At 42.4% G+C, this 25,830-nt stretch overlaps 1 protein-coding gene and 1 non-coding gene across 2 annotated transcripts in view; both read left to right on the top strand.

The window, feature by feature from the left end:
• Catspere (catsper channel auxiliary subunit epsilon) overlaps nucleotides 1-25,830 on the top strand; it is a 95,310-nt gene that overhangs the window by 68,501 nt on the left and 979 nt on the right. The window contains exons 18-21 of the mRNA XM_042054003.1: nucleotides 2,977-3,076; nucleotides 12,180-12,266; nucleotides 17,327-17,484; nucleotides 25,016-25,069. Of these exons, the coding sequence (XP_041909937.1) occupies nucleotides 2,977-3,076; nucleotides 12,180-12,266; nucleotides 17,327-17,484; nucleotides 25,016-25,069 (399 nt within the window). The remainder of the gene's footprint in view (nucleotides 1-2,976; nucleotides 3,077-12,179; nucleotides 12,267-17,326; nucleotides 17,485-25,015; nucleotides 25,070-25,830) is intronic.
• Nucleotides 4,209-4,281, top strand: Trnak-cuu. Its single transcript has one exon. It is a non-coding gene; the product is annotated as a tRNA-Lys (tRNA).

The following is a 25,830-nucleotide window of genomic DNA, read 5'->3' as shown; positions in this document are numbered from 1 at the left end:
AAGACCTAGTTAACAGAACGGATCATCCCCAAGTTTAGAATATGAAGATCAGTAATGAGGTCTCTTCCATTCCCGAAGTCAAATTTCCACAGAAAAATTACCAACTGTTGGGAATTTAGCTGCCAATTAGTAACACCCCTGCCTTCTCAGATTTAATTAGAATTCTATTACACACTAATGAAAATTTATTAAAATGAGCAAGCTCAGGTAAGCAAGTCCTTCTGTCACATAGTCACAATGAAACAAAACCCCAGGGATGGTTCGTGCAATGCATGCTTGTGACACAGGATGGCACCGTAGCTGCAATGCATGCTTGTGACACAGGATGGCACTGTGGCTCTTTGCGCTAACTATCCCGACGTCCCTGAGATCTTTTTGTCCTTGAGCAAAATAGAATTTGTACCTAATTCTAAAAAAGGAAGGAAGAAAAGAAGAAAAAAGAAAGAAAATAATGGTTATGGGGGGGGGAGATCAGGTGTCAGGACCAGCTCCCTCCCTTTTACTTAGTGGTTCCAGGGGTCAAACTCAGGTCATCAGACTCTGCAGCAAGTGCCTTTGCTTGACCAGCTACCTCATCTCATCAGCGCCTAATTCTTAGGAAATCAAGAATTCTACCACTTACACAAGCTATAATCGAACTCCTGCTTCCACCAAAGCTGCTAGCTTTTGAGCTTGGCTCCTCCTGAGGGCCCTTGCCCTCTTCTGTGGCAAGGGGTGCACGGCACTCTTTCTGTGGCTCGCCCTAGCCCAGACACCAAGCAGCTGCTCTCCATCACGCCTGTTTGGGAACTGAGATCCGAAGCTCTTCATGGCTTCTCAAAATTAGGAAACACGGAAACAAGAATGGCTTCCCAAGTACTACCGCTTAATACCTGAGTCCGTGTGCCGCCCCCACCCCCACCCACACACACTTCGTGAGAATGAGAGAATAACCAGCCAGTGTAGGGTAGCAGCAGACTTCAACCAACCTGATAATCAGACTCCATAGCTTTGAAGTGAAGCTAAGAGCTGGTCAGGAAACAAAGACATTGTCAAGGACCTAGTATTTTTCTGTAAATCAACAGACAGCTGACAAATGATGAACTGTATTTTTTTTGTTGATTTTTATTGAGCTCTACATTTTTCTCTGCTCCCCTCCCTGCCTCTCCCCTCCCCTTCAGCCCTCTCCCAAGCTCCCCATGCTTCCAATTTACTCAGGAGAGCTTGTCTTTTTCTACTTCCCATGTAGATTAGATCCTTCTATGTCTCTCTTAGGGTCCTCATTGTTGCCTAGATTCTCTGGGATTGTGATTTGTGGGCTGGTTTTCTTTGCTTTATGTTTAAAAACCACTTATGAGTGAGTACATGTGATAATTGTCTTTCTGGGTCTGGGTTACCTCACTCGAAATGATGTTTTCTTGAGCCACCCACTTGCCTGCAAATTTTAGGATGTTGTTATTTTTTTCTGCTGTGTAGTACTCCATTGTGTAAATGTACCACATTTTCCTTATCCATTCTTCGGCCGGGGGGGGGGGGTGGGCATTTAGGTTATTTCCAGGATGAACTGTATTTTAAAAGCAGGGTTACATTCATTGCAAGAGGCAGCAGCTTAGAAGCAAGAACAGGACCCAAAAGTGAATCTCCAGGGAAATTTCCATCCAATGAGTATATGGGACAATTTAATTCAGAAACACAAGCATAAGGAGGGTAGAAAGTTAGCACGAGCCTCTAAACCCAGTAGCTGGGAGGTAAATGCAGGGGCTAAGGAGTTCAAGGCCATTCTCAGCTGAGGTCAGTCATCTTGAGCTATGAGACTCTGTGTCAAAAAAAAAAGAAGGAAAAATAGGGAAAGAAGGAGGGAGATGGGAAAGTGGGAAGAAAGAAGTGGGGAGAAGGGAGCAATAACTGGTAGAGAAGGAAGCTATGTAACCATTTGTGTGGTCCCAAGTTCTACAATGCAAAGGTATAAATCTATTGATGACAACTTTATCTTTGCTCCTGATTGTTTATTTTTTATTATAGAGAAGAATTATAAAGTACCAGATCTCTTTTTAAACTCCATGGGTCTAAGGGAACTCCTCTCAGCTTGGTGGGGCTAGTGTGTCCTGTCCCAGCATCACAAGGGGATAACCTGTCCCTGGAGGACAGTGACTGTCTCATGCTACCATGGAGATGACTGTCTCCCAGCCCCACCTCAGCTCTTCCCAACTGCAGACCCTTCGAGATTCAGTCCATCTTCCAGCTGCTCCCCCCTGGGAAGGTGGCAGCGGTTCCACCTTTCGCTCCAGGAACTCCATGGTTTCCTCTCCACCACATGAAATGTGGTTTCATGATACCAAAAGATCCTTGGCCTGTCCTTCTGCCCATCTCATTCTTCTGTCTCTCTCCACGTTGCCAGGGCCCCATCTAAGTTCGTCTCATTAATATCTGGCAATGAGGAAAAGTGGTTCCAATTTTTCTTCTTCTCTTTACTGTTAGGTTTTCATTTTGAATGATATCTGCTGTCTGGGGCTGGACATGGTGGTTTATGCCTGTAATCTTAGCACTTGGGAGGCAGAAACGCAGTATTTCAATCAGTTGGGGACAATAACACAGCCATTAGATACAATTATATCACAGATAAATACTTGTAAGAGTTGGTGAGTTCCAGTAATTTCCCTAGGATCACAAAGCTAATTAGTGATAAAGACAAGATTTGACCACTGTGAATGACACAGGCTTGTGATCCCAGCACTTGAGAAGTGAGGAGAGAGAGAAAGAGAGAGAGAGAGAGAGAGAGAGAGAGAGAGAGAGAGAGAGAGAGAGAGAGAGAGAGAGAGCCAGGAGTTCAAGGTCATCCTTCACTACACAGTAAGCTTGAGGCCCACCTGGGCTATATGAGACCCTATCTCAAAAAAACAAGCAAACAAGAAGGATTTAAACCTAAGCCCATCTGACTTTCAAGCTGCAGGCTCTCTATTAGACACTAAACTGATACTTTTGTCTTTGTTGTTTCAGGTTTGATGAAAATGGCTTTGTTAAAATAGTCCAAGCAAATTTTATCGTGTGGGAAATCCATGGCAGGGATGACTATACCTTTAATAATACTATGAAGCAGGTATGACCAGAACTTAGCATGCAATTAAACACATTCTTTTTATTTTTAATTTATATGTAAATTATCTAAGGGAAGTGAAACCAAACCAAAATAAGTAAAAGAGAGAACGTCAACTCTATATTAAAGTTAATGACTACTGAGATTCATCTCTGGAAAAAAAAATGCCCTATAAAACAGGCAGAAGAAAGGTCAAAAAAAATAAAATGATGTAACAGCCAGGATGATGCAATCATATATGAGTATTTTCTTACTAAGTCAAATGGGCGCCCTTTAGGCTCATCTTTGCCCATGCCTTTGCGTCATTTGACCCCAATGACCACGGCTTCAGTGTCTCCGCACGCCGCTTCAATCCTCCAGGACCAGCTTATTGCAGCCTCCTGCGTGGTCTCCTAGCCTGCCTTTTGCAATCACTCTTTCCATGCCCGTGGGCTCTTTTGTCTCGAAGGCTATAGCGCCTTCTAGAAGTTGACAGCGAGGATTTCCTAAGATTCCCTTGAGATCTCATGCGCAGAGAAAATCACAGTGACTCTTTTCTGTGACAGCTTTTTTCTCATTAGAGATTAATTATCTGAGATATACCACCCACCTACATGGCAACCAGGAAAACTGGACTACGCTGGACCACTCTAAGAAATCAGTCTTTCAATTATATAATCAAATAAATGCATTCTGCCACACATTTCCCTGGGTCATTCAGCATCCAGTATGTAAGACCTTCGTGTCTACATCTTCCCCAAGGAAAAATCATTAAATTACTTGTGTGTATGTGTGTGAGTGTGTGTGTATTTGTACATTTGTATGGGGTGCACATGATTACATGTGTGTGGAGGTCAGAGGACAACCCTTTCTTCCATTGCATAGAGGCATTGCTGAGAAAAAAAAAAGACTACATTTTCCAGACCCATTTTTACGGACCCAAGACTGGTTCTCACGTCTGCAATGCGAGCAGGAAGTCTATCTATCATTCTCCCGTGGACCTCCCTAGTTCCTGCCACACTAGTTCATTGCAGCAGCAGCTGTGAATGGACTAGATAAGAACTGCAAGAAATAATCCAGAGGAAGAAAGTCAGGGAGCCACCATGTAATGTAGTGATGAGCAGCGGGCTGTGTTCCTGCCGCCTAGCTCCCAGCAGCCTGTCTAGCTCAGTCGGTAGAGCATGAGACTCTTAATCTCAGGGTCGTGGGTTCGAGCCCCACGTTGGGCGCCAAAATGAAGGAGCGTGGTCAATCGGCAGTTATGATTAACCAGACTAGCTTTATTATAACATATTCAGCTTTAATAAAGGAAAGAAAAGGGAACTTACAAAAGCCAAGGTTCCAGCAAGGAGCGCAGGAAAACAAAGAGAAGGCGGGCAGCAGGCCCCCCCCCCCCCCCGCAAGATTTTATAAGTAAATATTAGCCTAAGGGGGACACGCCTTACAAACAAGGTAATTGGCTGGGCTTCCTCTTCAATGTAAATACCTGGCTTCCTACTTCATGCTTCAAGGAGAGCCGTTCACAAGAAATGTGTAATCAGGGACAACTAACTGAGTTAGGTCTTGTATAATCTAGAATTAAACTTTTGATTGGGTGTGATGGGACACACCTGCCATCCCAACACTTGGGAGATGGAGAAAGGAAGACCAATTCAAAGACATGTGTAACTATTTATTAAGTTGTAGGCTAGTCGGGGCTATCTGTCTCAAACAAACAAACGAGCCATTTTGTTTTAGTGGTAAAGCTCTTGCCTAGTGTGCTGTGCTAGATTCTTAATATCACAAGGTAAGCGTGGTGGCATACACCTTTAATTGCAGCATTCAGGGACGGAGAAGCAGGTGGATCTCTGAGTTCGAGGCCAGCCTGATCTACAGACAGAGCAAGTTTCAGGACAGCCAGGGTTACACAGAGAAACCCTGTGTCATCAGGAAGTTTTTCTCCCACCCACCAGTTCTTGAATAACCATGCAGAGACTTATATCAATTATAAATGTTTGGCCAATGGCTCAGGCTTATTACTAGTTAGTACTTACATTTAAATTAACCCATATTTCTTATCTATGCTTTGCCATGAGGTTTGTGGTTTGTTACCTCATTTTCTACATGTCTTGCTTCCTCGGCAGTTGGCAGGCATCTCCAGACTCTGCCCTTCTCCTGTATCTCTGCTTGGATTTCTGTCTGGCTCTATCCTGCCTTGCCATAGGCCAAAGCAGCTTTACTTATCAACCAATGAGAGCAACATATATTCACAACATACAGAAAGACATCCTACAGCAACCCTGTCTCAGAAAAAACAAACGAATAAACAAACAAGATTCCTAGCATCACAAAACAAATAATCAGACTTTGATCCCATCCATCCTTGTGAACAATAGAGACCTTGGATAACACAGCTTCTAGAATCAAATGTAAGTTCAGACATCCCTGCTCACGCACAGTGATACAGCCCTCTTGCCAATCCAGCTCCTCCTTGGCTTATTTGTCCTCACAAAACTGAGACACTGTCATGTTGAACCCTTTGCTTCTTCCTCTCTGTCAATACCGGTTTTCTTCCCTTCTTTGTCTTTCCAGCTTAAGCTCCCTAGTTTATTCTGTTACTGGCTCTCTTCCCCGGGTGTAATTCCTGCACACTGTCATGGCAACTGTAAATGCGTATCTTTCTTTTGCCCTGCCCAATGCCTGGCCTGTGCAGGTCCTGAAAGGCTCTGGGGACCCAGGCCACAGATGTTGTGACCTCCTTTTATGGCTGGCCACTGCAAGTCTGGGCAGTCCCTGGAAGTCCTGCTGGGGAAGCTGTATCCCCCTCTTCCACAGCTGAACTTCTCAGGTGTGGAAGGGAATGGGAAGCCTGACTAGGGTTTCATTACCATCTTGGAATAGTGTATTTAAAGAGTGAATCCCCTCCACAGCACATAAATGATTTACTTCATATAGGACACTTGATGAGGGAAAGACAGTATTGGGTAAATTGATAAACACACACACACACACACAGAAAGAAAGAGAGAGAAAGAGAGAGAAAGAGAGAGAGAGAGAGAGAGAGAGAGAGAGAGAGAGAGAGAGAGGTGGAGGGGTTGGAGAGATGGCTCTGTGGTTAAGAGTGTTGGTTGCTTTAGCAGAGGATTCGAGGTTCAGTTCCCAGCTCCCACATGGTAACTCACACACACTTGTGACTCTAGTCTCAGGGGACCTGATCCCTTCTTCTGACCACTGTGGGCACTGCATACACATGATACACAGGCATACATTCAGGCAAACACTAATACTCATTTTTTTAAAAAAAGTAAAATGAAACTCTCACCTAATATAATGCAGACAGCAAATGGATCTATGGCCTAAATTTAAGACCTCAAACTATAAACTCTTAGAAGAAAATGAATGGTAAAAATCATCCCAACATTGGTTTGGGCAATGATTTATTGGCTGTGATTCAAGTTACAGATGAAAGAATGAGAGAGGACAGGAAAAGAAGAGGGGAGGAGAGAATAGAAGAAAAAAGGGGAAGAGGGGAATGGAAAGGGAAGAAATGGGAGACAAAGGAAGAGAAGAAGGGCAGAAAAGAGGGGAGAGAAGGGGAAGGGAAGGGATGACAAAGTGGATGCCATGAAAATCTAAAAATTGTGTGTATCAAAAGACACAAGAGCTGGGCAGTGGTGGTGCACGCCTTTAATCCCAGCACTTGGGAGGCAGAGGCAGGCAGATCTCTGTGAGTTCGAGGCCAGCCTGGTCAGTGGTTACTTGCAGGAAACGGGAAGCTGTGTAGACTTTCAGAGATGCTAAGAGCTTGTAGGGCTCCAGGAAACATTCCAGGTTTGTTTATTTAAAATCAGGAGTAGAAGAGTTATTTTTGTTGAGTGTATTTGTTTGGGTATCTGTGTTTTGTTTTGTTTTGTTTTGTTTTCAGGAGGCAGAGGCAGGCGGATCTCTGTGAGTTCGAGACCAGCCTGGTCTACAAGAGCTAGTTCCAGGACAGGCTCCAAAGCTACAGAGAAACCCTGTCTCGAAAAACCAAAAAAAATAAAATAAAATAAAATAAAATAAAATAAAAGGAAGGGATTTGTGCTATGGAAAATAGTCTGACAGTTCTTCATAGAATTCTACCAAAATTTTCCCGTACCCTAGCAACTCTAGCTTCATAGGTGGCTCAGCAGATGTAGGAGCTTTCCCTCAAGCCTGACAACCTGAGCTCAGTCCCTCCAGGACCCATGCAGTGGAAGGAAGGAGCCCACAAGTGGTTTGTCTTCTGGCATCCACATTCACCCTACAGCATGCACTTGCACACATGAACACACACACACACACACATGTAATTTTTAAAAAATAATTAAAAGCAAGGAATCAGATACTTATATACCAATGTCAATGTTCCGTGAGCACTCTGCATGGTAACAAAAGAAAAAAAATGAAACCATCAACAGAGGAACCAATGATTAAAATGCATTCTGTGCTTCCAGGGGGGCATAGCCTAACTGTAAAAAGAAAGGGGATTCTCACACATTATACCTAGATGGACTACAAGGGCATTGTGCTAAATGAAACAAAGCTAATTGCAGGCAAATACTGAACTATTATACTTGTAAACACGATTTCACTTAAAAAAATTCTCAGCAGAAAGTAGAATTTGGTTGCTAGGGGCTACAGGGAGAAAGGAGTGAAGATTTGTTCAACTCGTTGCTGGCAGTAGGTGTGGTTACACACTGTGATTAACTTGATGCCACTAAATTGAATGTTTTCAGTGTTTAAAACTGAATTGTTTTCAAGTAGTGAAAAACTGAAGGAAATAGAAGCAGTCATTAAAAGTCTCCCAACCAAAAAAAGCCCAGGACCAGATGGCTTCAGTGCAGAACTTTACCAGAACTTCAAAGAAGAGCTAATACCAATACTCCTCGAAGTATTCCACACAATAGAAACAGAAGGAAAATTGCCAAACTCCTTCTACAAGGCAACAGTTATCCTGATACCCAAATCACACAAAGATAAAACAAAGATAGGGAATTGTGGACCAATCTCCCTCATGAACATTAATGCAAAAATACCCAATAAAATACTGAAAAACTGAATCCAAGAACACATCAAAAAAATCATCCACCATTATCAAGTAGACTTCATCCCAGAGATGCAGTGTTGGTTCAACATATGGAAATCTGTCAATGTAATCCACTATATAAACAAACTGAAAGAAAAAAAACCCGTGATCATTTCATTAGATGCTGAAAAAGACTTCGACAAAAATCCAACACCCCTTCATGATAAAGCTCTTGGAGAGATCAGGGATCCAAGGAACATACCTAAACATAATCAAAAGCAATTTACAGCAAGCCAACAGCCAACATGAAACTAAATGGGAAGAAACTCAAAGCGATTCCACTAAAATCAAGAACAAGACAAGGCTGTCCAGTCTCTCCGTATCTATTTAATATTATACACAAAGTTCTAGCTAGAGCATTAAGACAACAAAAGGAGATTAATGTAGAAGGAGCAGTGGGCTGTGTTCCTGCTGCCCAGCTCCGGGCCGCCTGGCTAGCTTATGCCCCAAAATAACAACACACAAACTGTATTCATTTAAACACTGCCTGGCCCATTAGTTTCAGCCTCTTATTAGCTAATTATCACATCTTGCTTTAACCCATATTTAGTAATGTGTGTAGCACCACAAGGTGGTGGCTTACCCGGAAAGTTTTCAGCATGTATGACCTGGCGGCTGGCTCCATGGCGTCTGTCTCAGAGAGGAGAGGCATGGCGTTTGCCTGAAGTTTCTGCCTCACTACCTTCTTCCCAACATTCTGTTCTGTCTACTCCACCCACCTATGTTCTGACATATCAGGCCAAGCAGTTTCTTTATTAATTAACCAATGAAACAACAGATAGATATAAGACACTTCTACATTAGATCAAGGGGATAGAAATTGGAAAGGAAGAAGTCAAACTATCACTTTTCGCAGATGATATGATAGTATACATAAATGGCCCCCAAAACTCTACTCAGGAACTCCTACAATGTAGTGAGGGGCTGCAGGCAGGCCTGCTTTTCATCCCGCCCGACTCCTGCACGGCTAGCTTAAAACCCGAAATAACAACACACAAACTGCATTCATTTAGACACTGTCTGGCCCATTAGTTTCAGCCTCTTACTCACATCTTGATTAACCCATATCTAATAATCTGTATAGCACCACAAAGTGGTGCCTTACCGGGAAGATTCTAGCATACATCCATCTTGGGCCGGAGCTTCATCGCGTCTGTCCCAGAGAGCAGAGGCATGGCATCTGCCCCAGAGAGGCGAGGCATGGCGATTACCTGAGGCATCTGCCTGAGCTATCTACCTCACTTCCTTCTTCCTGTTCTGTCTACTCCACCCACCTAAGGGCTGACCAAGGCAGTTTCTTTATTAACGAATGAAATCAACACAAACAGAAGACTCTCCCACATCACTACAACTGATAAACACCTTCAGTAATGTGACAAAAGATTAACTCAAAAAACCCAATAGCCCTCTGATACACAAATGATAAATGGACCAAGATGATCTGGAATTCTCCCCTGTACGCTGTGAATACCACTGGTTAATAAAGAAACTGTCTTGAGCCCATGATGGAGTAGAATAGAGCTAGGTGGGGAAAACTAAACTGAATGCTGGGAGAAAGGAGCAAAGTCAGTGAGACGCCATGTAGCCCTGCCAGAGACAGACATGCCAAAACTTTGCCAGTAAGCTACAGCCACGTGGCAAAACACAGATTACTAGAAATGGGTTAAATTAATATGTAAGAGTTAGCCAATAAGAAGCTAGAGCTAATGGGCCAAGCAGTGATTTAGTTTATACAGTTTCTGTATGGTTATTTTGGGAGTCTAGGCAGCTGGGAAACAAACAAGCAGCCTCCTATAACACCAAGAAAGAAATAGAGAAACATCATCCTTTTTTTTTACAATAGCCAAACAAGTGAAAGACTTGTATGACAAGAACTTTAAGTCTCTAAAGAAATTGAAGAAGAAATCAGAAAATGGGAAGATCTCCCATGCTCTTGGACAGGTAGGATCAAGATAATAAAAATGTCAATCTTAACAAAAGCAATCTACAGATTCAGTGCAATCCCCATCAAAATCTCAACACAATTCTTCACAGACCTTAAAACAGAGTTACTCGACTTCATATGGAAAAACAAAAAGCCCAGACTAGCTAGAACAATCCTGTACAATAAAGGAACTTCTAAAGGCATCACCATCCCTGACCTCAAGCTCTATTATAGAACTATGGTAATAAAAACAGCTAGGTGTTGGCATAAAAAAACAGACACGTGGATAAATGAAATTAAATTGAAGACACTGATATTAATCCATGCACATATGAACACCTGATTTTTGACAAAGAAGCCGAAAAGATAATAGGAAGAGGAAAACCTCTTTAACAAATGGTGCTGGTATAACTGGATGTCAACAGGTAGAAGACTACAAATAGATCCTTGTCTATTGCCTTGCACAAAACTCAAGTCCAAGTGGATCAAGGGCCTCAACATAAAGGCACTTACAGTGAATCCAATAGAAGAAAAAGTGGGAAGTAGCCTTGAATGCATTGGCACAGGAGACCACTTCTTAAATAGAACGCCAGTAGCACATACCCTGAGACCTCCTGACTTCTGTAAGGTAAAGGACACAGTAAACATGACAAAATGACAGCCAACAAAATGGGAAAAGATTTTCACCGACCCCACATCTGACAGAGGGCTGATCTCCAAAATATATTTTAAAAACTTAAGAAACTAGACAACAAAATACCAAATAATCCAATTTAAAAATGTAATGGAGAGCTAAACAGAGAATTCTCAACAGAAGAAACTCAAATGGCTGAAAGACATTTAAGGAATTGCTCAATATCTTTAATCATGGGGGAAATGCAAATTAAAATGACTCTGAGATACCATTTTATACCTGTCAGATTGGCTAAGATCAAAAATACTGAAGACAACTTATGCTGGAGAGGGTGTGGAGTCAGGGGAACACTTTTCCACTTTTGGTGGAAGTTTATTCTTATACAGCCATTCTGGAAATCAATATGGTGGTTTCTCAGAATCATTCTATCTCAAGACCCAGCAATATCACTCTTGAGCATGTACCCAAAGGATGCTTAATCATACCAAAAGGATGCTTGCTCAACAAAGTTCATAGCAGCATTATTAATAATAGCCAGAACCTGGAAACAACATAGATGCCCCTCAACTGAAGAATGGATAATGAAAATCTGATACATTTACACAGTGGAGTATTACTGGGCTCTAAAAAAAACCAACAACAACAACAACAACAACAAAAGGACATCGTGAAATCTGCAGGCAAATGGATGGAACTAGAAAAAAACCATCCTGAGTGATGTAACCCAGACCCAGAAAGACAAACACGGTATGTACTCACACATAAGTAGATAGAAGATATAAAGTAAAGCAAAGGATAACTGGACTACGAGCCATAGATCCAGAGAATTGAGAGTGTAGGGGACAGAGGGGAGGGTGGAAGGGGAAAAGGGAGGAAGAAATGGGAGTGGGAAAAATATATAGTTCAATAGAAACAATAAAAATATTATGTAGCAACATGGAGACAGAGAGATTCTCCAAAAGGATTTAAGATAAAATAAAAGAGAAGTTATCATCAAAAACAGAAAAGTGGATATGAATTTGTAGGTATTTGTACCAAGATGTAGAAAAACTTCCAATGAACTTCAAGGAAATCTGTGTGTATTACTACAATATAATGTTTTTAATTCACATTTTTACATTAAAGAATATTCTCAACTTTAAATATTTTTAAATAAATGATTCTGAAGTCCAAAAAAAGAGAGAGAGAAAACTGCACTTTATTCAAATGAAAATTTTTTTTAAAGACAAATCTTGCCATATGATGGTGGTGCACTCCTTTAATCCCAGCACTCAGGAGGCAGAGGCAGGGGGATCTCTGTGAGTTCAAGGCCAGCCTGGTCTACAGAGACAGTTCCAGGGTAGGCTCCAGAGCTACAGAAAAACCCTGTCTCCGAAAAAAAAAAACAGGACAAATCTTTCAGTGGTATCAAGATGCATTAGATACTCCAAAATAAGCTAATGCGAAGCCTTCTCCATGATCACATGTTGGCATCTTTTGGCAGAGTGGTTGCATAAATGAAGCACAGACGTTCAAGTCAATGATAGAGGAAAACAAGGACCTCCCACTGGATGAAGTCTGGGGACCTCACGTAAGTAAAGAACTAAATTTGGCATTGAGATTAACAAAAGTTTAATAGAAACAATTTGGACTTAAATTGCTTAGGGCAAATCAAATACTACTTTTCAATTATTTAAAAAATTCTTGTCTTTAATTTGATTTTTTTATTCACTCTTTGGTACAAATTTAATATTCCCTGATGAAAATCTGCATTTGTACACTATCAAAAGGCCACTATACATAAGCATAGGGAGACTGAGCCTTTTGAAAGGCAAGTTGTCCTCCAGGTCTGGAGAGGTGGCCCAGAGTTAAGAGCACATGCTGCTCCTACAGAGCGAAAGAGTTCAGTTCCCAGAACCATATCTGGAGGCCAAACTGCTTATAACCCTAGATCTAGAGGAGCACGACATCTCTAGCCTTCGTAGGCACACATGCACACTTGCCCACGCACACATCTGCACACACATACACGCTTACACATACAGACGCACACACCTACACATACATATACACACCTACACATGCACACAAACCTTGCATATACACACACACCTTATACATACACACACCTGCACATACACACACCTTGCACATACAACACATCTTCACATACACACACACAATTTTAAAAATAATAAAAATAAATGTTTTAAGAACTTATTTTTTTATTTAAGAGTTAGTCTGTGAGCTCTCCCCTGGCCATCATTCCCAAGAGAGCCTTCATCTCTTGTCCCTTTTTTCCTCCAGTATTATGAACATTTATAACTCTCCGACACATTATGCAGTCTACTTTAAAAATCTCATTACCTAGCTGACCAGGTCTGGAGAGATGGCTAGGTGGTTAAGAGCATGTACTGCCCTTGCAGAGGACCCGAGTTCTGTTCCCAGAACCCATGTCAGGTGGCTCCTAACTGCCTGTAACTTCAGCTTTAAGGGATCCTGTTGTAATGAGGTTCCTTGTTTGTTTCCCAGCCACCTGTCAGCTCAGACCCAAAATAACCACACAGAAACTGTATTAATTATCTCACTGCTTGACCCATTAGCTCTAGCTTCTTATTGGTTAACTCTTACATCTTAATTTAACCCATTTCTGTAATCTGTGTATTTGCCATGTGGCTGTGGCTTACCTGGTAAAGTTCAGGCATCTGTCTCCGGCGGGGGCTACATGGTTTCTCGCTGACTCGGCCTTCTTCCTCCCAGCATTCAGCTTAGTTTTCCCCACCTAGCTAAGTTCTGCCTTGCTATAGCTCCAAAGCAGTTTCTTTAGTAATCAATGGTAATCACAGCATACAGAGGTAAATTCCACATCAGGATCCAGCTCCCTCTTCTGCCCTCCGGTCATATACATACACAAAGACACACATACTTCAAGCTAAAAAAAAAATCCTAAATAAGCAAAAGCAAAAATAAAACAAAACTCAAGGTCCAAGAGAGAAGGGAACCGCGTTCTTCTGCTCACTGCTGTATGCTCAGTCTCTAACTCACTGTAAATAATGAATATGTATTTATAGGACTAATTAATATTTAGTTAATGTATTATTACATTATGTATTTATAGAACTAATTAATAAACTATAGCTTATCCACCTCTACTAAGGAATACTTATTACTTAAAATCATGAGGAATTAAAGCAATAATGGATTCAGTTCAAACCGAATTTGCATTCCTGGTTATTTTTGTTGTTGCTGGTTTTTTTTTAACAAAACAAAACAAAAAACACCCAAGGGTCTGGTGTCGGGCAAAGATGTAAAGAACAGTGTCCATAGAACAAATCTTACATAGGGCATCTCAGTACTCCGAGATGTCATTCAGCAACAACGTACATGAGGAAGCAATGGGTGGGTTGGTGGTTAACAATCATGGAATTTGTCTGAAGCAGCATGAAATAGTAGAGCTGTTCACCAGCTTCGGGAGACATCAGGAATGAACTTGGTCTCACCTAGATCTGAAGTAGGGCCCAACCCCCAAGCCCCATCTTCCCCTTTTTCCTCCTCTCTGCTCCACTCTGCTCCATTCCCTTCCCTTTCCTTCTCTTTCCCAACACTGGAGATTAAACCCGGGACCTTGTGTGAGCTATGCAAGTGTCTGATCCAGCCCCTAAATTTGCATTTCTAAAAGCCCAAGATGAAGATGGCATTGTTGATCTGGGAATTATCTCTGATAAACCACTGAAATAGTTTACAACCTGAAAAGATTCTAGAGGAAGCACGCCGGGCCCTCAATCTCCATTCTACCATATGAGAAGCAGAGTTCATCATGAACAGCATGAACCCAGCTACAATCTCTGGGTAGTGTGGAAAGCTGGTACTTATGATTCTAACTAAGCCCTGGGAAATAAGGCTACTTCCTACTGCAGGGCATCACTCGACCCTGCAACAGGGACCATTTCTTCCTAGAACAATATACCTACAATGAGACAGAGAGCCTCTAATTCCCAGAGCTACATTGATTGCTGTCTGGCCTTTCTACTTCTACAAGCATGAGTAGCATGTGCATCTGAGAAGTTGTAGTTGGACTTTTTCATCAGGACCATCAACTCCCCAATAAAAACATGGAGACTTATTATTAATTATGAAAGCTTGACCAATAACTTCGGCTTGCTTCTAACTAGCTCTTATAACTTAACCCATTTCTATTAATTTACTCTCTGACTCATGACTCTGTTCCCTTACTCTGCAGTGCCCATCCTGCTCACATTGCATCTCTCTCATAGGCCTAGATTCCCCCTACTTCCTCTTTGCCAGGAAGTCCCACCTATACCTACTACTTAGCTATTGGCCACTTAGCTTTTTATTAAACCAATCACAGTGACACATCTTCACACAGTATAAAGGACTATATCACAACAAGAAGTAGCTCTAGGCACTGTAAATTCTCAGTGAAAAATATCTGAAAGACTCACAAGAAAAAGTGGCATTTTTGTAGGTTCTTCAAGTCCATGGTGGAATAGGTAGGGACAACACAGGCACTCAGGGGTGGCTACTTTTCTGTGACACATGATGGGATCTGAATCTCTGAACATGACTGAGAATCCTAAACAAAGAAGTCCGTGGCTAGAAATGGAGTGAATTTGTTAGTCTAGAGCAGATTTGTTTTCTCAGACATTAAGTAGTTTAACCAAGTAATGGCTTACAAATGGAAAGGAAGGAGAAAGATAATAATTGAATGGGGAGTTGAACGATATGACAGGAAACATCAAATGTGACACAGAGGAGCATCCACTGGTGAGTATCGTAACATAAAGGGGGTTGGAGAGATGGTTCAGAGGTTAAGAGCACTGACTGCTCTTCCAGTCCTGAGTTCAATTCCCATCAACCACATGGTGGCTCACAATCATCTGTAATTGATATCTCATGCCCTCTTCTGACCTGAAGGCATGAATGCAGGCAGAACACTATATATAATAGATAGATAGATGGATAGATAGATAGATAATCTTTAAAAGGGAGAAAGAAAGGAAGGGAAGAAAGATGAAAGAAAGAAAGAAAGAAAGAAAGAAAGAAAGAAAGAAAGAAAGAAAGAAAGAAAGAAAAAATTAAAAAGAATTAAAGTACTCACATGTGTACATATAAAAATGCACACAATGATGCAGGCAAACAGGTCCTGGTGACCAGGGCTTTTTTGTGATGATGAGCAGAGAGGCCCAGTTCCCACACAGAGTGCAAATGTCTCATATTCTTTTAATCAAGTTCATGACTTCATGCATTAACCAACTCAGTAGACAAGAACTCTCAAAATCCAGAAAAATACTTTGTATTTTCTTTCTTTATTTTTCTTTTGAGACAGGGTCTCCCTACAGAGTCTTGGCTATCTGGGAACCCACTATATAGACCAGGCTGACCTCCAACTCAGAGGTACACCTGCCTCTGTCTCTCAAGTGCTGGAATTAAAGCATGTCCCACCATGCCCAGTATATTTTGCATTTTCAAGTTAGATTACAACAAAAACTATGAACCTTTTATTTGTTCCTCACTCACAGATTTCCTACATACTGTTTTATACATGTGCCAGACATGCAGTGACAGAAAAGTAAACAGAGGCAATAAATGGTGGAAGATGTGGGTTTTCACTACTTTCACCATGATGTATAGTTATAGTTCATCAGAGTGAACACATATGCTTTGTATGAAATAAACTATAGCATAACTCATCTCCAATACCTAGCATACTGAAGATAGATTATACCCGTGGTAGCACTGGATTAAAGGGCCTCAAAATGTAGGGGCAATAAGGAAATCAAGAAATAAATACCATCAGATAAATCCAGTACTATTTATCCACCAGTTATAGACAGAATTTGGCTGCAGTCAGCATTCATGATATGGAAATAAGTATATGATCACAGGACAGATGGAAGTGCAAACTTCTAGACCCAACTAAACTTGCCAGGTGGTACAGTTGTGGATGGCTGTCATTCTAAGTGGTGAAATCCCATCCATTCCTACAGGATCCCAGGAGTCTCACTCCAAGGTCAACCTTACCCACATAGGCCTAGACCCACCTTGCAATGGGCTGAGTTGGATCTCTGCCTTGCTACTGTAGCTATATCCACAGCAAACATGTCTCTTTAAAGCTTTACCCCTCCCTCATCTGTGTCCTGTTCCCACACTCCTACTTGACATCCTGGTCATTCACCAAACTAAGGATATCTTTGTCTACGTGAGGCATCCCCTCAGAGGTTCCTCCCTGGACCATGAGCGAGGGCTGGTAGGGGATGTGGCATGCACACCTTGGTACTACAGTGGCAGAATAGAAAGGGTAGTCATTGCATCTCTTTAATGACTTTCCAAGATAAATATATGAGAATCTGAACTGGAGAGAATGGTCAATGGGTAGGAGCACTGGTTGTTCTTGCAGAGGATCTGGTTTTGGTTTGCAGCATCTGCAAGGCAGGTCGCAAGCATCTGTAACTCCAGTTGCTGGGGTTCTGATGTTCTCATCTGACCTACACAGGTAGTGCATGTCGGTGGCACACTTACATGCAGGCAAAAATAATCATACACATAAAATTAAAATAAATAAATCTCATCTATGAATCGGATTTTGTTAAAGTCAGGAAATAACCTCTTTTATCTTTTCTTCTTGCTCAGAACTATAGGACTTGTTTTTCTTATGCTGTTGGGAAGCCTGGAGACCTAAACCAACCATATGAGATTATAAACTATACTAATAGAAACCATTTAGTATGGCCCATGGACCATTCCGGAATGTATGTGTTTCGTGTGAGAATCTTGGATCCAAACTTTAGGTGAGAGTAAATGTTTTATGACATTTTTCCCTTAAATTTTCTTTTGCTTTTTTTTTTTTTGTTTATTGCCACCCAAACATCTAACTTTTGTTATTCTTATTATTCATATGTTTGCCTTTTATTTTGTGGTAATCATAGCAAGTACTCTACGGAAGCAGGAGATTTTCTGTCAACTGTTAATTGGATCAGTTGGCTTGAAATTCCATTCTGGTACCGTGTCCCCTTAACACACACATTGGTTTTTTTTTTCTCATTGGCATGACCAAACACCCGAAAAGAAACACATGAAGGAGGAAGGCTGTATTTTGTCTCAGTTTGAGAGTAAAAACTCTCCTGGTAATAACAGCCTGGTGGCCTGAGAGAGAAGCAGCTGGTCAGGAAGCAGAGAGCAATGGATGTCGGGGTCAACTCTCTTTTCCCCATGGACCATGCAACTGTGCCAGCCATGTTTAATGGGGTCTTCCTTGGTCAGGCATTTCCCCAGAGGTGCATTGCTATGGTGATTCTAAAGCCAGATAGGATGACAATGTAGATTAACCATCACACCTACCCTGTGCAAGGCCCTGGGCTCCATCCTACCACTATAAGAAAACAGAGCAAATGGAAGCCCGTAAGCCTACTTCTGAAGGAAATCCTGAGGGCCTGCATATTTCTCTCCCTGCCCACGGGGATGAAAATACTTCCTTCCAAGCAAGGGACCCATTCCTGTCCAAAGGCAGCTTAAGCAGCTCCCTGACAATGGGCAGGTGGAAGAGTGATGTGATAGCAGAAGGGGGCTCTTGCTAATGCCAGGAGAAAACATGGACCCTTTCTGGTGGCTTCCATTATGCACCCCATGAAAGCAAACGAGACTTTGACAGGTGTGACGGTACTAGCCTGTCATCCCACTACTCCGGGGACTGAGTTCACTAGACCCTCTTGATTTCAGGAGTTCAAGGCCAGCCCAGACAAGAGCCTCAAAGTAACAAATAAATATATAAAATAATAAGGAAATTAGGCTTGAGTCATTATCCTAAGGACCACCCTGCTACTTCAAGGGTGAAATAATCTCAAAAGTAAAAGAGTGTGTGAAAATCGCAAGGGATCCAGGATTTGAGAAATGGTTAGCAAGCAATCAAATAGAGAGGGCATTGTGGGATGAGCGTGATGAAGTTCACGGTGTCTGTGGATGAAAGCTTCCATGCTAAAAAGCAGCATCTTATACAATGAATACAAGCTAATAAAGTAGTTAAAATAAAAATACAAAGGGACTAAATGAAGCTGAAGAGAAACTGAGCGAATTGAAAAGACTAAGCAAAGCCACTGCAGCCAGTCCGTGCCATTGTTTCCTTGTCCCAAACCGCTCAGCTTCGGAAGTTCTCTTATGATAATGCAACTATACTTAAGTCATAAAAATACACTTACCCTCCAAAGTGGAACAGATCTGTCTTATTGCGTCTAGTGCCAAATCCAAACTCTCAAAAGAATTTTTTTTTGTTTTTTTCGAGACAGGGTTTCCCTGTAGTTTCTAGAGCCTGTCCTGGAACTAGCTCTTGTAGACCAGGCTGGCCTCGAACTCAGAGATCCGCCTGCCTCTGCCTCCCGAGTGCTGGGATTAAAGGCGTGCGCCACCACTGCCCGGCTCAAAAGAATTTTTATTCCTCCCTTAATTTGGTCATGATCTTGACTTCACATTCCACACCACTTACCACCAATACACTTAATGTATGTAATAAATGAGTAGGAGAGATGGAAAAAAAGGGGAAAAACAAAGTTAGTTCACATATAACTAGTATAAAAATAGACACGGAGACTAAAGTTATTGCTTGTTTGAGACAGGGTTTCTCTGTTGCAGCCCTGGCTGTCCTGGAACTTGCTATGTAGACCAGACCAGCTTTGAACTCACAGAGAGCTGCCTCTCTCTGTATCCCCAGTGCCGTGATTAAAGGCGTGGGCCACCACGCCGAGTTCCTCATCCTTGTGTACTGCATGTCTATAACCAGCCCTGCATTTTGTTTTCTGGCAGAAGATGTTTTTATTTCTTTGGAATCTGAGCTCTTAGCATGTCCTACCACATGTGCCTTGGTTATAATGAAAAACGGAGTAACTCCCAATTCTGTTGCTCATGCTCACATACTCTACCAGTGGGATTAAGAAAGGCCTGAGCTTGGCACTGGCTCAGAGTACTTCCTCACTGTAAGAACTCTGCAGCTTCCTTGATAACCTTTCATTCTGGCTTTATAGCTCTCGTTACCATATAATTTATTATCAAAACCAGAGGCTCAAAAAATTAAACGAAGCTTTATTAGTATTTATACACAAGCAACAGGTGAATATCGAAAATGTCCTAGGTCACCAGCAACCGAAGATCACCCTATTAATACAAAAGATGCCTTGAAAGAATATCCACCACTCTGGGAGGCCAATGAATTCCATGCACATCAGCCTTCTTGCCTTCTAGTTCTCTGGTCAGAAGCAATCTTGTTGGAGCATGATAAAAATCCACAGTACTCAGGGTGCCTCTGTCTAATGCTTCAGGAAGAAGCCACAGAAAAAAAGGCAAATTCAAACCCAAGCATGTCACAGGAAGAAAGGATCATTGTCTTCTATGTGATAAAGCTGGCCACCAGCAGATAACTGTCCAGTGCCTCTGGATTAATGCCCCCATGTGGTGATTCAGACTGGTGGCAGCGATGGTGGCGGCTGCTGCTGCTGCTGCTGCTGCTGCTGCTGCTGCTAGAAAATTCAGTGCTTGGTAGTGTCAGTACCCAGATCAGCCAATGGCTACTGAAGCCACACCAGGCACCATGGCCATGCTGTTCATGATTCCACTGAATAAGCACTTGGGCAGCTGGGGAAAGATGTGAGCTACAGGGCAGTCACATGTCAAAGGCAGAGCCCCTTCTCTGGTGATAAACAGTCACATGAGACCCAAATATTTGAGCACTCCAGAATCTCACTGGGGAGCCTACTTACACATGCTTCCCTTAAACGTGATGTTATTCTCACCATGTATCGAACATTCAATTCCTGTGACAATTACAGCACAGCCCATTATCCTCGAGAAAACATCTGCATGAAGCTCTGTACTCTTGGAAGGCCTGTTCTTGACTGTCCCTAAGCAGGGCCACAACTGTCCCCATGTAAATTCACAGCGATCTGCAAATCTCTTTCATCTTTTGCCTTATAGTCAGCGAAGTCATGAAGAACGCTCAATGTCTCAGCAAATGGGAGGTCTCGGTCAACTGCTAAAGGCATGTGAGGCCATTTTTATACACATCTCTTGCACTTCAGGACAGAATCTCATCTGCTACAGGTCATGTCTGTCTTAGATGTTAGCGATAACACTCGTCTAAAGGCAGCCAAGGTTTCGTGGTCACCCAGTGCTATGGAGTCAGGTCAGGAGAGCTAAATCTCAGCACGGCTCTGCTGTTTGTACCACTTGCAACATGGAAAAAAGATCTCTTTGTTCCAGGTTCCAGTCTAACAGTTTTTCTCTGTGTGTGTGTGTGTGTATGTATGTATATGTGTGTGTGTATAGATGGATAGTAGTTTTTCCAGTGGTTTAGCAGCTACACCTGAATCTAGTGATATGCTAACTACCATCTGCAGCCTTACTGCCCTGCTCCACAATTCAGGCCACGGCCTAGCGGGATTCCTGATCCCTACAAGTACCAGCTCAATCTCTACTGCCAAATGCAGTTTTTAACTAAGTCTCTATCATTCTATCTACCATTAAAGACTCAGGAGTCAGATGTTGGGGTGAAAACTTGATTGCTCAGAGAGGTCAAGGAGCAACGGGCTGACCTTCCTTTTAGCCAGCGACCCAGCAAGAGAACACCTCTCCATTCATCCCAAACTTAAAAGACCATGAATCTCTAAGTCCCTCCTTCCTGTATGTCTCTCTCTCTGTCTTTCTGGGTCCTCCATTACTCTACTGATAATTCTTGTCAACTAGTTGCTGACTCTGCCTCCTCATCGAAGGTTGACTTTATTAACACAGTCTGGGGTTTCACAGTGCGATCAAATCAAATATCCCACAACATATATGTCCATCCAAATGTGGTATAGGTTACCTCCAAAATCCAAAGTGGATAAAAATAAAACAATATCAGCAACAATAAAACCAGACAATCCTTTTATCTGGACATGAGCCGAGGGAGCCAGAAAAGACTTGTCTTTTCACCCTTCAAGGTTCATCATGTGCCCCACGTGTGTGGAACTTCCCTTACCGATGTGTCACCACCTGAGCTTCTACCTCACAACATCAGCATAAGGGATCAACACAAGGTCCTGTGAGACTCTGTTCAAAAGCAAACTCTCTGGCAGCAGGTTCATAGAGCAGATGTAGTCTCGGGGGAAAACAAACCGTTTCTGGTTTCTTCTGCCTGTGAGGCCAGTGGAGTAGTGAAGGGGAAAATACTTTATCAAATGACTGGCTGCTTATTAGCCATCTGTCCATGATTAGATAACGCTGGGAAGAGCCTCTACTGAACTCCTGACAATCTCGTCGGTGCCCCAGATTTGCCAGTCTTCTGAACAGCTGGCCGGATGACCTAAAGAGAGGTGGTTCACACTTCAGCGCTCAGGTTTCCCAGGAGGCGGATTTTGTGATTATAGACTGATGTACGGGAGGTTTATTGGGAAGTGATCTGAAATCGCCACCTTTAGAGGAAGGGAAGGAAATAAAATTGGGGAGAGAAGGAAGCAGGCAAAACTGCAGCCCCAATGAAGCCTTCAGTTGATTTCACAAGGAGCGCTGGGATCAGATACCTGGCAGAGCTGTTCTGAACTGAAAGAAAGACACAGTTCTCTGTGCCCCTGAGTCACTAGCCTTTGGAACTGACTTTCCCCAAAGGGGCTGTAGCTTTGGCAGACACTGGTCCCCTAGAGAGGAAACAAATACTTCAGTCCTGAAATCAGAATCTCAGTGGCACAGGCTTGGCAGCATCTCCACTCCCCCGACATCCTTTGAGGTCCCTGTCCTAGGTATGCCATGTTGATTTTATTTACTTTATTTCATTTGTTTACTTCTTTGCAATACTGGAACTGAGCAAAGGCCTCACACATGTGAGGCAAGTAGTCTACAGCTATGCTCCAAACCCAACCCTTGTCCTATCAGCCAAAGAGGGCCAATAACCAGCTATCCATACCCAAAGATTCATTCTAGCCCAATCACTTGCATCGTGTTTTCTCCGGTGGTGACCATACTTTCTTTCTCCAATTATAAACCCATTAGGCTTTTGCATCATCCTAACCAAAATGGAAGAGCCATTTCCCTGGCAGCATCCCCTTCCTGAAACCTCAGGACTCAGAAACTAAGTGGTTAGCTTCTGACATGGATGCAATTTTCAGTGCTGTCATGAACCGTTTTCTTCTGGGCCCTGCCTCAAGGTGGATGAGAAACTCATTTCTAATCAGTCCACCTCAACAGACCTCTTTAAACAGTCTTTACATTTTGTCATGCATGGTCGATATTGTCAACTTGCCAGGCTCTAGAATCACCAGAGACAAGTCTCTGAGCATGTTTGTGAAGAATTTTTCTAGATTAGACTGAGGTAGGGAAGAACCACCCTAAAAATGTGGGCAGCACAAATCTGAGGGCTGGAGTCCCCAACCAGATGAAAAAGAGGACATGAGCTGAGCTCCGGCATTCGTCTCTCTCTGCTTCCTCATGTGGGAGCTGTGTGACCAGTTGCCATGCTTCCTCACCATGATAGACTATACCTATCTATGCCACAATAGACTATACCTATCTATGCCACGATAGACTATACCTATCTATGCCACAATAGACTATAGCTATCTATACCACGATAGACTATACCTATCTATGCCATGATAGACTATACCTATCTATGCCATGATGGACTATACCTATCTATACAATGATATACTATGCCTATCTATATCACGATAGACTATACCTAGCTATACCACAATAGACTATACCTATCTATACACTATACCTATCTATACAATGACAGACTATACCTAACTATACAATGATGAACTATACCTATCTATGCCACGATAGACTATACCTATCTATGCCACGATAGACTATACCTATCTATGCCATGATAGACTATACCTATCTATGCCACGATGGACTATACCTATCTATACAATGATATACTATGCCTATCTATATCACGATAGACTATACCTAGCTATACCACAATAGACTATACCTATCTATACACTATACCTATCTATACAATGACAGACTATACCTAACTATACAATGATGAACTATACCTATCTATACCATGATAGACTATACCCTGAACTATGAGCCCTTCCTTCCTCTAGCTGTTTGTATCAGGTGTTTGACCACAGCAATGAGAAAAGTAAGACAGATTCATTCTTGTACAACAGGATAATGAATCTCTAACACCCTAATCTTAATGTGATAGACAAGTTTTCTGTATATTTTGCCCTGTCACTTTCTGAAATCCCAAAGGGGAGTGTTAAAGTGTCTGATTAAAAGTAAAGACTTGTGAGCCAGGTGGTGGTGGTGCACACCGTTAATCCCACCACTCGGGAGGTGGAGGCGGGTGGGTCTCTGTGAGTTTGAAGACAGCCTGGTCTACAGAGCAAGTCCCCAGACAGATAAAGCCTCACAGAGAAACCCTGTCTTGTGGGGGATGGGTAAGGACTTGTCTACTTCTTTGTATTGTGAAGTTGTGTCTTTTTTGAGATAAGGTCTCATAGGTAGTAAAGGTTTGCCTAGAACTTGTGATCTCTTACCTCGGCCTTCCACATTATGTGATTATATGTGATTATACACATATCCTAAAATGCCCAATTTACTATATCATCTGAACATCTGCTACTAGGTGACACCTTTTCTTCTTCTTTTTTTAATGATTTTTTTAGACAGGGTTTCTCTGTGTTTTCTGACAGTCCTGGAATTCACTCTGTAGACCAGGCTGACTTCGGACTCACAGATATCCACCTGCCTCTGCCTCACCCTCAGTGCTGGGGTTAAAGGCGTGCACCACTACCACCCAGGACAGTGGCCTTCCAAGTTCTAATCACACAGAGTAAAATTCAGAACTAAGCAAATTGCTAATCTGTTTATAAGTGGCCACTAATCCCTGTCTTTATAGTATTCTGAGAAGTGCACTCAGTGCCTGGGTGAGAAGCCCCAACTTTGTGCTCTGCACACACCAGGTATGTAGTAAATGTTCACTTAGCTCCCATCTGCAGTGAACAAAGGGCTCAGTGTGCAACGGTTAACTGTGTAGTACTTCTGAAGATGCTTATGATTCTTCACTATTATTATTAATATCATTACGACCATTGCCTTGGAAACTACCACCCAAAGTGTGCAATTCTGTGAGGACAGCATGGTTATCGCCCTTAAATTTGCACCAAAGGAAAAAACTATCATAACTGTTCTGTAAGTGCATCAATCTATTGTGTCCTTGTCAAAAAAATGACACCTTAAAAAAGTTACATATGATCTGAGTGTTACCATAAAGATGCAGCGGATATTTTAAATACATTTAGCTCAACTTTTAATATCACTTTTTCTAATTTGCAGTTTCTGCAACCTCACAGCTATTTTTGCGATTGAGACCTTCGGAGTGATTCCCCGGTAATGAGCAGGACTTGGTAGTGCTGCATTTCTTATGTGATCGCTTGTTTTAGTTTTGTGGTTTCCTGACTTTACTTTTTAAGACAAAAATCTCATAAACCTGGCTGGCCTGGAACCCACGATCCTTCTGTCTCAGCACAATGCCTAGCAGAGAGAAGATGGGTCATGTTCATCATGGCCCAAGCAAGAACCATTTGCTTGGCCACAGAGGAGAAAGATCATTCTAAGATAACTGTGGGTCCAGAGAAACTGTAACACTACAACCAAGTGTTCTAGTCAGACATGGAGGTCCCAAATAGAAAAGAACAATTAAGTGTCCAGACTAAGAATAAGCCCCCTGTCATGGGAGGTAATGCCACAGAATCCCAGGTGAAGAGACCTGAAGGGCCTCATCAGAGAGTAGCTTCCAATACATACACGCACGCATGCACGCATGCACACGCTCACCCGTGCTCTCACAAATATACCCACATATATACCCACACACTCACACATACACCCTCACACACACTCACAAATGCTCAGTCACCACCAGCCATGTAACCAGGCCCTGAGCCTGCAGGGGTAGCACCCCTTACTCTGCAGCCTGAGCCCAGGAGCTCCAGGCCAGCATGGGAACGTACTGAAGCCAGTTCTCCTTGCCTGCCCTCTTCCCTCTGAGTCTAACGCCAGTGAGTAGCGACACCAGCTCATGGTGACTGTCCCCCACACTTGGCAGTTCTCTTTATTCCTTCGCATTCCTGAAATGCCACATCTTAACA

Source organism: Arvicola amphibius, chromosome 12 (assembly GCF_903992535.2).
Source record: "Arvicola amphibius chromosome 12, mArvAmp1.2, whole genome shotgun sequence".
NCBI classification, from domain to species: domain Eukaryota; kingdom Metazoa; phylum Chordata; class Mammalia; order Rodentia; family Cricetidae; genus Arvicola; species Arvicola amphibius.
The sequence above is the reverse complement of the archived record's forward strand: the minus strand, read 5'-3'. Positions and strand labels throughout refer to the sequence as shown.